This window comes from Pipistrellus kuhlii, unplaced genomic scaffold (genome assembly GCF_014108245.1).
Source record: "Pipistrellus kuhlii isolate mPipKuh1 unplaced genomic scaffold, mPipKuh1.p scaffold_m20_p_2, whole genome shotgun sequence".
NCBI lineage: Eukaryota > Metazoa > Chordata > Mammalia > Chiroptera > Vespertilionidae > Pipistrellus > Pipistrellus kuhlii.
Genome location: NW_023425515.1, coordinates 3,140,731 through 3,155,110, shown reverse-complemented (window position 1 = coordinate 3,155,110; position 14,380 = coordinate 3,140,731). Strand labels below are relative to the sequence as shown.

The window sequence follows — 14,380 nt, the reverse complement described above, 5'->3', positions numbered from 1 at the left end:
CCTCCCAGCCCTGCCTGAGTCCCCCAGTCCTGGGGTGGGGTGGGAGGGGCAGCTGCTGAGAGTGGGCAGCAAGCATGGCCTGGTGGAATGCTTGCTTTGTTGCTGCAGCAACAAGGCAAGCGTTAATTGCCCAGCCGACGATGGGCCTCTGGGCCGCAGAGAGCTTCTGGACAGCAGGCGCGGAGCAGCCAGGCCCCGCAGAGAGTACTGGTGCACGGATTCGGGTGCAGGGCTCCTAGTTTCCAAATGAGGTCACAGTCATGGGAGCCAGGAGATAGCCTCAACGCATCTTTGGGGAAGGACAGAATTCAACCCACAGCGACGCCCGGGGCACAGCCTGAGAGCACCACGGCCGCCCAGGGGCACGCTCTGCAGGGAGCGAGGCTCATTCTTGTTGGTTTGGGGCGGAGGTGACTGTGCTGGCTGTGAGTCACGAACCCCGTGGCCAGCTCCAGAGAGGCTGCCTGGCGGCCACGCCAGGGTTTCCCCCGGAAGGGGGTCCGGGTCCCCGTGCGGGAACCCGGTCTGTTCCTGAGGCTGGTTATTTGGCCACAGGGTCAGCGTTCCCGCTTTGCGAACATCTTGGAACATCACAGAAATAAACGAGCAGAGCCACCCGCCTGAAGTCTGAGGGAGCAGCAGAGCTCCCGCCACCACCACCAGGACCGGAGTCTCTACTCAAATCCGGAGCTGGTTTTAACCAGCAAAGCACAAAGGACATGGAGGAGCCGTGAGGGGAGGAGGAGGGCCGCCATAGCGTTCGTTTTTGCCCACGGATCTGCATCACCAACAAGGTTTTCTGAGGAAACAAAACAAAACAAAAAATGGGAAACAAAGTTACAGCAACCCAGGACCCCAACTTATTAAGAAGGACAAGCACCCTTCCCCACCACAACAGGCACACTGCACAAAAGAGGCTTCTTAAAAACACGCCAGAACCACCGAGCCCAGCGGTTGGCAAGCTCATTAGTCAACAAAGCCAAATATCAACAGGACAACGACTGACATTTCTTTTGAGAGCCGAAAACCGATTTCTGTGCATGGGCCACGAAGTTTCAATCACACTGTATGTGCGTGCCTGCACATGGTATTTTATGGAAGAGCCACACTCAAGGGGCCAAAGCATGTGGCTCTCGAGCCGCAGTTTGCTGACCACTGCCCTAGCCAGTTTGGCTCAGTGGATAGAGTGATCCCTAGTAGGGGATGTGCAGGAGGCAGCTGATTAATGATTCTCTCTCATCACTGATGTTTCTGTCTTTCTCTCTCCCTTCCTCTCTGAAATCAATAAAGATTTATATATATATATCTTTATTGATATATTTTATTGATATTTTACAGAGAGGAGGAAGGGAGAGATAGAGAGCTAGAAACATCGATGAGAGAGAAACATCAACCAGCTGCCTCTTGCACACCCCCTACCGGGGATGTGCCCACAACCAATGTACACTGAGCCAAACCGATTTCGGCAAAAGATATATATATATTTTAAAAATACACACAGCAACACCAAAGCCTCAGCAGTGGTTCCCCAGGGAACGGGACTGTGGGAGACCCCCTCCTCTCCTTTCTCCAGAGGGTTGAGGTGCGGAATGCGGACCGGTGAGTGGCGTGGGAGCGCCAGGACCTCTGTTCTTTGTGTGGACGAGTGCAGGGGTCTTGGTGCCAGTTTACCGTGAGAGCAGCTTACCAAGCCAGCTTCCCCAGGGCATGCCTTCAAGTTCCCAAGGTACTCGGGGCCGGGTAGTCCCCGGCGTCTCTAGGATCGCTTACACGGCGAGGGAGACAGCTCTTTGAGAAGTCTTTCTGCCGCCGTGTCCGCAGGAGCGCTCGGTGCGAATGTAAATGATTGACACATTCTCATAGGAGCAGGGCAGGCCGGGCGCTGTCACAGTGAGTGGCCTGCTCCTCGGTGCCGTGCGGCTGCCTCACTTACCGTATTTACAAAAAGCATAAGGGCCGGCTGGCCGGGGTGTCAGGGGGGGCAGGCCTGCCAAGGCCGCATTGGCACGGCTGCTTTGCAGATTAGAAAGCAAATGGCCTGGCTCCGATTTCAAAGCGTTTTCTTAGCACCTGTTGTGGGCCTGCCCAAGGAATCTTGCGGGCTCGGGGAGAAAGGCTCTCTTTCTGAGAACCGAGCATCTGGCCTAGGTCAGGCCCTTTCCCAAGGCCACGCTCAGAGACCCCTTGTGCCCCCGGTGACTTTAGAGGGGTCCTTTCTCTTTAAGGTGGGCTGTCGCCTCTTGGGCTGCGGGTAATCATCAGCCAGAGTTAAGTGTCGCTGGAGTGGAACAGAATCGGTCAAGGACGTCACTGCCCTTCTTCGGTTGCTAGGCAACGCCTCCTTCGCAGAGATGGACAGAACAGGTCCGGGGAGATACCGGCAAAGAAGCCCTCGTATTCCAGGCCAGCCCCGCCGCCCCCTGGAAGGGGACAAGACAGGGGAGCCTCTCCCGGGGCCACCCACGTAAGAGGCATTGTTGTCCCGGCTTCTCCCAGGTCCTCCAGTCAATGGAGCCGGCCTTGGAGCCTCTGGGTGTGGCTGGTGTGTGTTACCTGGGGGTGGTCCCTAGAGGAATTCTGCTGTCGCATCATCCGCTATCGCCTCCTCGCTGCCCGGGACCGTGCAAGTGCCAAGTGTGGGTGGCTTAGCGGCTCCATCAGTTCACCAGACACCAGCTTGAGAAACGTCGCCCAACCATGGGGCTCACGATCCTGAGTAGGTTTTAAATGTTTGCAGCCCCATCAGCGAGGTGGGGTGCTCTGCAGCCCTCTCCCCAGGATTTACAGTCTGTTCATTGCCCCGCCCAAGTCCCCAGAGCTGGAGGCAGAGCAGGAGAGGGAGACTGAGACTCCCGCTCAGCTCAGCACCGACTGCAGCCTTAGGCCTATGGTCAGCAAACTGCGGCTCGTGAGCCATATGGGGCTCTTTGGCCCCTTGAGTGTGCCTCTTCCACAAAATACCGTGTTTCCCCGAAAATAAGACATCCTCCGAAAATAAGACCTACTTACAGGTTTCCTTCTGAGTGAAATATAAGGCATCCCCTGAAAATAAGCCCCCCGCCCCAGGCTAAACATGAGAGATTTGGTCCACTGATTCTGAAAGAAATGGAGTCACAAGAAATTCACCAGGAAATTCAGGAATTGGATTGTTATGATGATGTTCCAGAAGATGATGACATGATTGTCATTGAATAAATGAGTAAATTCTTGATACTGTAGGATTCACAGTTTGTCTGGTTTGTGTTGACCACTACCGTACTACCGTACCGTATACAGGTAATAAATTTCCTTTATTTTCATTTAACAATAAATGTGTACCGTATTCTTCTTCATGGAAAAATAAGACATCCCCTGAAAATAAGACCTAGCGCATCTTTGGGAGCAAAAATTAATATAAGACACTGTCTTATTTTTGGGGAAAAAGGGTACCACGGCCTGGGTGAGTCTATTTTGAAGAAGTGGCATTAGAAGAAGTTGAAGTTTAAAAAATGTGGCTCTCCAAAGAAATTTCAATAGTTGTACTGTTGATATTTGTCTCTGTTGACTAATGAGTTTGCTGACCACTGCCTGAGCCTGCTTCCTCTTCCTTTAAAAAGCAGGTATTTTCTCTTGGGAATTGGCCTAACACAGTGGTCGGCAAACTCTTTAATCAACAGAGCCAAATACCAACAGTACAACAATTGAAATTTCTTTTGAGGGCCAAATTTTTTAAACTTCAACTTCTTCTAACACCACTTCTTCAAAATAGACTCTCCCAGGCCATGGTATTTTGTGGAAGAGCCACACTTAAGGGGCCAAAGAGCTGCATGTGGCTCGTGAGCTGCAGTTTGCTGACCACGGGCCTAACAGAAATGCTTGCACCATGACAGTTGTACAAGGTGTTTAGGGTCATAGTGTAATAGCAACAACAACGAAAAGGGAGCACAATGAGGACCATTAATAGAGGAATAAAGTCCTTTGGAGGAAATCTGTTATTTGTCTGGGGTCTTGCCCGCGTCCTGGGTCAGGTTGTCTGTGTCTTTAGGGTGTTGTTGACAATGTGCCTCGCCTCCACCTTCTCTACCTCCTCCTCTATTTTTCCAATTCTCTCTTCAGCTGTGTCTGTATAATGAAATGCTACAAGGATGGGGTAGAGTGATCTTTGTCTGTGGACACAGGAAGAAGTCCTTGATATTTTACCCAAAGGGGCAAGTTAATTAAGCATAAGCACATTTTAGAAACCTGTGTGAGGACAGGCATGTATGCCTAGTATATGTACGTAATGTATGCACGAGAGGTAGTTAGATAAGTTTGAAACGTTAGGCTATGGATGGTGCTAACCCGTCTATGTAATTTATTCTGATTGTCACTCTAAACAGAAAAATCATTGGTCAGAGTCCAAACAAGGCTGGCACACTGCTGTGTGAATGGCTGTCTCCATCAGTTTAGATTCCACATATGAGCCTGGCTTCTGGCAGAGCAGGCTCCCCCTGTGGAAGCGCACTGACCACCAGGGGGCAGCTCCTGCATTGAGCATCTGCCTCCTGGTGGTCAGTGTACATCATAGCAACTGGTTGTTCTGCTGTAGGGCTGAATGTGAGAGGGTGCAGGCCAAGCTGAGGGACCCCACTAGAGGGACCCCACCAGTGCACCATTGGGGATCCAGGGAGGGATGCAGGAGGGTTCCAGGGCATGTCCGGACCATCTTGCTCAGTCCCAACTGTAGTCTTAGTCCCTATTGGCTGGACCCCAGCAGCAAGCTAACCTATTGGTCAGAGTGTCTGCCCCCTTGTGATCAGTGCATGTCATAGCAAGCAGTTGAGCGGCCTTAGCATATCATTAGCATATTACGCTTTGATTGGTTGAATGGCCGACTGGATGACAGGCCAGTTTGGGTTTCGTATATTAGGCTTTTATCACATAAGATTATACTTATGTAATGTATATACTTTATATATGTATACCTATACATACATATATATACATATATATGCTCTTATATCATATATACTTTATGATGTATATACACTTTAAGAGCTGATAGCTAAATTTTGGAAATATATTTTAATACACACTACTCTTTTTTTTTATTAATATATTTTATTGATTTTGTACAGAGAGGAAGGGAGAGAGATAGCGAGTTAGAAACATCGATGAGAGAGAATCATCGATCAGCTGCCTCTTGCACACCCCCTACTGGGGATGTGCCCACAACCAAGGTACATGTCCTTGACCGGAATCGAACCCGGGACCCTTCAGTGCCCAAGCTGATGCTCTATCCACTGAGCCAAACCGGTTTCGGCAATACACACTACTCTTAATTATTCAAAGTACATTTTGGGGGGATAATATATATACACCAGAGGCCTGGTGCATGGGTCGGGTCCCTAGGCCTGGCCAGCTATCAGGGCAATCATGCTGGCTACCCTTTGGGGCCTGTGAGAGCCCCTTCCACGTCCTGCATGGTTCAGGGTTCCATTTCGGAAGAAGGCTACACACAAATGAAGAGAGACTGGAAAAGAGTTAATTTGGGAAAATGGGGGGCCGGGTGGAAATCCACCTCTAGGGGGAGGACTACCCCTGCTCTGGCCTTGCTATCCCTTTTATTGAGGCTATGGGAAACACCCATATCCTTTTGGCAGGAAATTTCAATAATAGACAATCAGCAAGAATTTACATATGATTAACAGGTGGAGATTGCTTTAACTACCAATGTCTCAATTGAACAATGAGTGAGTAGCTCCCTCCGACCATTCAGAGTGGTTAAGGTTGACCAGCCTTTCGGATTCCCTTTTCACATTTCTCTATTAGTGACAATGTTCGGTTTCCGCAGGGGCCTTCCTTCCCTCGCTGCTGGTAGCTGGCCCGAGTCCCCCGCTCCCCCCACTCTTGATTGATCGCCCCGCAGGCTGGTGGCCTGGGCCTCCCAATGCAGGGCAATTGTGGGGTGGTGGGGGGGTCCCCAGACCAATCACATCGCACCCGCCTTAGCTGGCCTGGCTCCAGTGCATGGTCATCTGGATGGCTGTTCCACTGGACAGTCCTTCCACTGTTTAGCTGTCTGGTCAATTTGCATGTTATGCTTTTATTATTATAGACTAGAGGCTCAGTGCACTGAGTCACACCAGCTGGACTGGCTTATTCTTAGATTCCACATATAAGTAAGACCATACAGTATTTGTCTTTCTCTGTCTGATGGCTGCAACATGTGGGTCTTTTTGGGTCCAATTGTGTTGATTGCTTTGCTTCTTAAAAACGGATTATTCCCTGCCTCTTAGGTACATCTTCTAAGCTCTCGTTGAGTCTCAGACACCACATTCTAATGGAAATGGACATAAAGAGCGTTTCCTACAGAGATGGATGCCTCTCCTCCTGTCAGGTCACTGTGTGGTGTGTGGTGTGTGTGGGGGTGGGGTTGGGGGGAGGAAGGTCGAATCAACCTGCTCGATATTGACCTTGGTTTGGGTTTCGTTGCTATGGTGAGGACCTTTGGGCATCAGAGACTTCAGGTTCCTTGGTGGGGAGCTGCGGGCACCTTGTTCAGGGCATGGGCAGGGGGTGGATATTCTTGTTCTGCCCCAAGTTCTCACTGCCCCTGCACCCCTGTACACAGAGGGGCCAGACACCGTCTCCTTTCCTCGGTGGGCACTGATGTCACTCCTGCAGCTGTGCTGTGGGGCGGGAGGGCGCTCGGAGCTGGACCTGCGCACCAGAGACTTGGAGGGCGAGCTTCCTCTGTCTTCCTGCCGCCGCCCTGAACGGCCAGCTCCGCCCTGTGCGTGTGGGGGTTGGTGAGGGTCCCCCGCCTCCCTGCGGAGCAGTCCTTTAGGGGACCCTGTGGACAGACCCCAGGCCTGCTTCCACCCCCTGCTCAGCAGGACAGGTTTGCCTCCGCCCTTTCTCATCCACAGTGTCCTTGGTGGCAGCCTTGGGGACCGCACCTTCCCCCCCTCCACCCGCAGAGGACACCCCACCCACCGAGGACACCCCGGCCTCCGCTGGGCTTCCCGGCCGGAGCTCTCTGAGGCGCGTGCTGGGCTGAGGCCGGCGTCCGCCTTCAAGGAAAGAGCTTTACGATGTGAAGGAAAGCCAGGGAAGAGGTTTATTTGCTCACACCGGGTGGGGTTTCCTGCTGGAGCCAGAGGGGACCCTAAGTTCCAGGGCTTCCCTCAGGGGTGCCAGGGCCACGAGGGATCCAGATCGCCTGCCGCCTTCTCGTCCTGGAGTTCAGAGGGCTTGTCCAATTGCTTTTCCTCTGTCCCGGGCAGACCCTGGAGGCGCTGGGGACTGGCTGTGGGAGGTGCGGGTGTGGCCCGTCTGCACGGGGAGCAGCTGGGTAAGAGGCTCGCGGTCAGCAGCAGGAAGGGGCGCCACCAGAGATGGGTCTACAGACCAGGGCGGGGCAGGAGGGCTGGGCGCACCCAGAGGACTGGCAGGAGGAGGCCACACACACGACCTGGGGCTTGCAGCTCAAGGGCAGGCACACGGAGGACTGGCAGGAGGGAGCCATGCACACAGTGGGCCTGCAGCTTGCGGGCAGGCACATGGAGGACTGGCAGGAAGGGGCCATGCACACAGTGGGCCTGCAGCTCACGGGCAGGCACATGGAGGACTGGCAGGAGGGAGCCATGCACACAGTGGGCCTGCAGCTCACGGGCAGGCACATGGAGGACTGGCAGGAGGGAGCCATGCACACAGTGGGCCTGCAGCTCATGGGCAGGCACATGGAGGACTGGCAGGAAGGGGCCATGCACACAGTGGGCCTGTAGCTCACAGGCCAACAGGGCACCTGGCACCTCACAGGTACGTACACAGCTGGCTTGCAGCTCACGGGCAGGCACATGGAGGACTGGCAAGGGCTGGGCGAGCAGCAGCCAGCCTGGCCGCCTGTGTAGGAGCTGGTGTCGCACATGTTGTCGAGGGCTGGCTGGGTGGGAGTGAGGGCGGAGATGTCTGCGGACTCCTTCCTTGGAGGCCTTTATACCCAGGCTTTATACCCTGCAACACAGAAGCACGACTGTTGACTTCCTCCTGCTTCCCCACGGCTGCTTCCTTCGTGTTTCCAGCACCTTCTTTCCTGGGACGCGCTCCTGTGTGAGGCTCCACGTAAACAAGCTTGGCTCCGAGGCCGGGCCCCTCTGTAAACAGGGAGTTCTGGTTTGACCACGTGGGCGCCGGAGGTTCCTTCAGGCCATTCCTGTGCACCAAGCGCCTGGCTCGCTCAGAGAACCGTGTCCTTCTGGCCGCTGGTGTCTCCTGCCCTCAGAGAAGACTGAGGCAGTCATGCAGGCTGAGCGTGTGTCCCGCACAGGAAGCCTTAAAGCGGCTCTGCAAGCTGCAGTCCGCAAGAAGGAGCTGGCTGCTGCCCGTGTGTGGATAAAAGCTTGTGGACGCAGCCACGTTCGTGTCCCCGCGTCTGTCTGGGCCTGCTGAGGCTCAAGCCGCTGAGCAGTTCAGGAGAGACCTGGTGTCAGCAAAGCCTGGAATGCTCACCATCTGTCCTTTGCAGAGAGTTTGCCCAAGATCTAGGCAGACATTGACTTGTTTGTGCGACAAGTAGCCCACCCCACTTGCAGGCAGGGGAGCCACCAGGCCTCGGAGCCTTCCAGGGCAAGGAGTAAAGGAGCAGACGGGGAAATTCATGCACAAAGTAAGTCTGGGAGGAAAATGGGTGGCAGACAGGGAGTGAGGGGGCTGGCGGGCGGCGGGGCCTCCCTGAGGAGGCGATGCTGAGCTGCAGTGGGCGACCTGAAGGGTGGCAGTGTCCCAGGCAGAGCACCCGGGGTGTGAGGGCACTGCCGCAGAGCGGGCACGCTCAGGGAGCCATGGGGAGTCAGCTGTAACGATATTGTGGCTTGTAGGTTGCTGGCTTTCACGTGTGTCCACATTCCTGCATCTCACTTGCCTTAGGTTATGAAGGAAGTAGAACCTTTAAAATATTTTCAAAAAATATATTTTATTGATTTTTTTTTTTTACAGAGAGGAAGGTAGAGGGATAGAGAGTCAGAAACATCGATGAGAGAGAGTCATCAATCAGCTGCCTCTTGCACACCCCATACTGGGGATGTGCCCGCAACCAAGGTACATGCCCTTGACCGGAATCGAACCTGGACCTTTCAGTCCGCAGGCCGACGCCTATCTACTGAGCCAAACCAATTTCGGCTAAAATATTTTTAATTGAACTTATTGTGGTGACATTAGTTAATAAAATTGTATAGATTTAAGGTGTATGAATCTAGCATGCATCACCTGTATGCTGTGTTGTGTGTTCACCACCTCAAGCCAAGTCTCTGTCCGTCACCAGTGACCCCTTCCACCCTCTCCTGCCGCCCCACACCCCGGTTCTCTCCGATAATCACCATACTGTTGTCTGTCTATGAGGCTTTTTTTCTCTGTTTTGCTTAATCCCTTCACCTTTTTCCCCCAACCCCCAGCCCCACCCCTCTGACGGCTGTGAGTCTGTTTCTATTTTGTTTGTTAGTTTATTTGGTTCATTAGATTTCACATGCAAATGTGGCGTTTGTCTTTCTCTAACTGGCTTATTTCACTTAGCGTAATACTCTTCCGGTCCGTCCATGCTGTCGTCAAAAGTAATATTTAATTCTTTTGGATGGCTGAGTGGTATTCCATGGTGCAAATGTCCCAAAGATTTAAAAAAAAAATTTTTTTATTTTATTGATTTCAGAGAGGAAGGGAGAGAGAGAGAGAGAGAGAGAGAGAGATCAATGATGAGAGAGAATCATTGATCGGCTGCCTCCTGCACTCCCCTTACTGGGGATTGAGCCTGCAACCCAGGCATATGCCCTTGACCGGAATCGAACCTGGGACCTTTCAGTGCGCAGGCCGACGGACTATCCACTGAGCCAGGCCGGCTAGGGCTGTCTCACAGCTTTTTATCCACTCACCTACTGATGGGTACCTAGGCTGCTTCCAAATCTTGGCTACTATAAATAACATTGCAATAAACACAGGGATGCATATAGTCCGCTGAATTAGTGTTTTGGGTTTCTTCAGATATATATACCCAGAAGTAGAATCACTGGGTCATAAGGCAGCTCCATTTCTCTTTTCATTTTTATTTTTTAAATATATTTTTATTGATTTCAGAGAGGAAGGGAGAGGGAGAGGAAGTTAGAAACATCAGTGATGAGAATCATTGATCAGCTGCCTTGTGCATGCCCCCTACTGGGGAACAAATCCACAACTTGGGCATGTGCCCTTGAATGGAATCAAACCAGGGACCCTTCAGGCTGACACTCTATCCACTGAGCTACACCAGCCAGGGCAAGGCAGCTCCATGTTTAACTTTGGAGGAAGCTCCACAGTGGCTGTGCCAGCCGGCATTCCCACCAACAGTGCACGAGGGTTCCCTCTCCAGAGCATCCTCGTCAGCACCAGAAATGAAGTAGCGCCTTCCCCCATCTTTTTAGCTCTGTGCTCTGAAGGGTTAGTTCCTCAGGCCTTTGTCCATTTATCCATAAAGATGGTCAGATGGTTTTTAGGATTTGAGTGGGAAAGTAGCAGGTGCAGGTTTTTTTGTATTTTTTTAAAAATATATTTTATTGATTTTTTTTTTTTTACAGAGAGGAAGAGAGGGATAGAGAGTTAGAAACATCGATGAGAGAGAATCATCGATCAGCTGCCTCTTACACCCTCCCCCACTGGGGATGTGCCTTCAATCAAAGTACATGCCTTTGACTGGAATTGAACCTGAGACCGTTCAGTCCGCAGGCCGACGCTCTATCCACTGAGCCAAACCGGTTTCCGCTGCAGGTGCAGTTTTGAGTGAGCTCAGCCCAGCTGAGAGATTTGAGTCCAGGCAGGTTTGTGATCCAGCCATTTCCTCTTTAAGGCCCTCTTAGGGTTTTCACTTAGTCCCCTCTTTCCCTGTGTAGAGCTAATGTGGGGTGAGGGGAGGGGGGCTTACAGGCTCCCCTGCACCCACCTCCCACCCCCAAAGGTGTCTTCTGATCCTGGTCCTGCTCGCTGTTCCCGGACCAGTCTGCTGGCCTCCGCTGTCCCCTGCCCCTATGGTCCTCCTGGCTGTGCTCTAGATGAGGGCATAGGGATGAGAGGCCCCCCGTGCTGCCTGGTCAGTCTGACTCCAGTACCAGTGGTCCACTGAGACCGCAGGCTCTTCCTCCCCCACAGTCTCGAGTGTTTGTTCACAGGCGTCTTTTTGCTCTTGCCTCGCAGGCAGGCCTTGAAGCCTTGAGTGGAATGAGTGATGTCTGAACTAAGCTTTGTGTCCCTCTTGGGGCCCACAGGGTCTTGTTGATGCTCAGAGCCTCGGCCCCTGTGCCAGCCCCTGTGTCCGAACAGCGTGCAGGCGCTCTCTGTGCAGGCACCTCTCCAGGGAGGTCAGCTCGGTGCTAGGTACTGGGCTGTCAGCTCCTGATCAACAGGGTGTCTGCTGCTCCCAACCCCCCTTCACCTGGACGGGCAGGGGAATGGATGTGGGCAGGAGCCCACGTCCACTCAGGTCCATGCCTCCAGCACCCACACCCGCCTCCTGGCCCAGCCTTGGAGGGCTGCCCACTGCGGGCAGGGTGGGCTGCTGGGTCGGGAAGGGAGAGGAGCATGCAGGTGCCTCCCTTTCAGATCTCTGAACATGGGTTGGAGAGCACGTCTTTATTGTCTGGCTCCTGCCAGGCGGAGCACCAGAGCCCAGGTTGGGAGTGGCCCAGGGGGCCCGGGAAGAAGAAAGCAAACACATTTCCCAGCACAACATTTTATTGATTTAGCCATTGGCTCTAGTCATGTGGAAAGCACGCCACCAGGCCTGCAGAGGAGGCTCTGGGGCCCCAAGTCCACCCCAGTGAGGGGTTTGTGGGTCATCTCTCCTCAAAAAGGGATGGGGGCACGTTCACTTCTGCATTAGGCAATGACTGTGGGATCACCGACGGGAGAGGGGAGGGCTGGCACCAGCAGAGGGTGGAGGGGGAGGGCTGGCACCAGCAGAGGGTGGAGGGGGAGGGCTGTCACTAGCAGAGGGTGGGACAGGGGAGGGCTGACACCAGCAGAGGGTGGGACAGGGTAGGGCTGACACCAGCAGAGGGTGGAGGGGGAGGGCTGTCACTAGCAGAGGGTGGGACAGGGGAGGGCTGACACCAGCAGAGGGTGGGAGAGGGGAGGGCTGGCATCAGCAGAGGGTGGGAGAGGGGAGGGCTGGCACCAGCAGAGGGTGGAGGGGGAGGGCTGGCATCAGCAGAGGGTGGGAGAGGGGAGGGTCTGGCACTAGCAGAGGGTGGAAGGGGAGGGCTGGCACCGGCAGAGGGTGGAGGGGGAGGCCTGGCACCAGCAGAGGGTGGGAGGGCGGAGGGCTGGTACCAGCAGAGGGTGGAGGGGGAGGGCTTTCACTAGCAGAGGGTGGGACAGGGGAGGGCTGACACCAGCAGAGGGTGGGAGGGAGGAAGGCTGGTACCAGTAGAGGGGCTCTGGGGCGAGGAAAACTGTGCTCAGGAGCAAGGACAGCAGCCAAGAGGCAGAAGATGGAGCTGCTCAGCAGCAGGCCGGGCGGGAGCACACGGGGCGGCAGATCAGGGACATGCAGGAGGACGGGCGGCAGCAGCTGGGCTGGCAGGAGGAGGTGGGGCCACAGCAGGAGGAGGCGGGCACGCAGCAGGCAGGCCTGCACACGGGGCGGCAGATGACAGACATGCAGGAGGAGGGTCTGCAGCAGGACGAGGTGCAGGAGGTGGGCTGGCATGAGAAGGCAGGGCCACAGCAGGAGGAGGCAGGGCCACAGCAGGTAGGTCTGCACACGGGGCGGCAGATGAGGGACACGCAGGAGGAGGGTCTGCAGCAGGATGAGGTGCAGGAGGTGGGCTGGCAGCACGAGGAGGCCCCAGAGCAGACGGGCACGCAGCACAGGGGCTTGCAGCAGACCGGTGTGCAGCAGACGGGCTGGCAGGGGCAGGAGGTGCAGCAGGTGGGCTGGCAGCAGCTGGGCACACAGCAGGTGGGGACCCAGCAGCTGGAGGTGCAGCAGGAGGGCGCACAGCAGCTCTCTGGACAGTCATCCGCCTGCCAGGAGGATTCAGTACAAGAATCACAGGAGCCAGGCTGGCAGGCAAGGCTGTCATAGCTCAGGTCACTGGAGCAGACGGACAGGGTGGAGGCAGCCATTGTGAGGTGGTGGAGCTGGAAGTGAGCTGGGGGGTGGGGTGTGAGTGTGTGTGTAAGTGAGTGTGTGAGGTGCTTGCTCTGTGGGTTTTTATACCCTCCCAGTGTGTGTGTGTGTGTGTGTGTGTGTGTGTGTGTGTGTGTTGCCCCAGCAGGAGGCTCCCACGCTCTCCCTTCCTCGTTGGTGTTTAGAAGGTTGCAGGAGAACCCTCATTACTGCTGGCTTATTTTCTATAATTAGGCTTTACTCATTCAAGTTGTGAGTGTGTTGCAGGACTCTGTTTTCCCATCTGTTCTTTTCTTGGCTCCACAGGACTTGTGAAAAGCATGAGGGAAGTTTTTGCTGAGTGACTGTCGCTAATGTCACGTTCACGGGAGGATGAGGTGTGAAATAAACTCACAGCCACCAACAGCCTCCGTCTCGCCAGTGTGCCCGTGCGAGGACACTGTGGGAAAGATGCTCAGCGCCGTCACAGCTCAAGCCATAAAGCACCCGAGAGGATGGTGAAGAGGGCTGGACACGAACAAAACAGAAAACACTGACCAAAAAATACACAGTGTAAGCCCACTGGGGACCTGAGATAGTCAAGGGCAAAAACTCAGCGCTATATAGTCCTCCACTCTCCCCGGTCAGTCCACCATTGGTGTAATTTCAATCGAAACCCAAAGGGAATCTTTTTGGTATACAAACTGGAGATCTAAAACTCCCAGAAAATGCTGAGAACAGAAGTTAGCTTAATAAATGCGAGAAGTTCGTCAGAAAGCTGATGGACATTTTCAGCAGGGCTGAAAATCTGCATGTTATTACCTGCTGCTGAACAGCTGTAGGCATTTCCCCTAACCTGATTATCTTTTCCTGTTTACCGAACTTTACCTTGGATATGTCTGTTTGCATCTCTAAAGGGCCAGTGTGTTTTCCAGTGGGTCCCGAGAGTCGGGGAGCCACTCCTCTTGAGAGTGAAGCCTCATCTGGCTCTCCCATGCCTTCCAAATTTATATTTCTTGCTGGGACCGGTTTGGCTCAATGGATAGAGCGTCGGCTTGGGGACTGAAGGGTCCCGGGTTCGATTCCGGTCAAGGGCATGTACCTTGGTTGCGGGCACATCCCCAGTAGGGGGTGTGCAAGAGGCAGCTGATTGATGACTCTCTCTCGTCGATGTTTCTAACTCTCTATCTCTCTCCCTTCCTCTCTGTACAAAATTAATAAAATATATTTTTAAAAAAATTTATATTTCTTGTCTAGACTCTATTCATTTATGCGTCAACCCCTTTTCGC

The 14,380-nt window shown here is 53.9% G+C and overlaps 1 protein-coding gene across 1 annotated transcript; it reads right to left on the bottom strand.

The window, feature by feature from the left end:
* Positions 1-12,480: 12,480 nt before the first annotated feature.
* Positions 12,481-13,107, bottom strand: LOC118724234 (keratin-associated protein 10-7-like). Its single transcript, XM_036447294.1, has one exon. It carries the CDS (start codon positions 13,105-13,107, stop codon positions 12,481-12,483), a length of 627 nt encoding a protein of 208 aa, XP_036303187.1.
* Between the last annotated feature and the right edge of the window lie 1,273 nt (positions 13,108-14,380).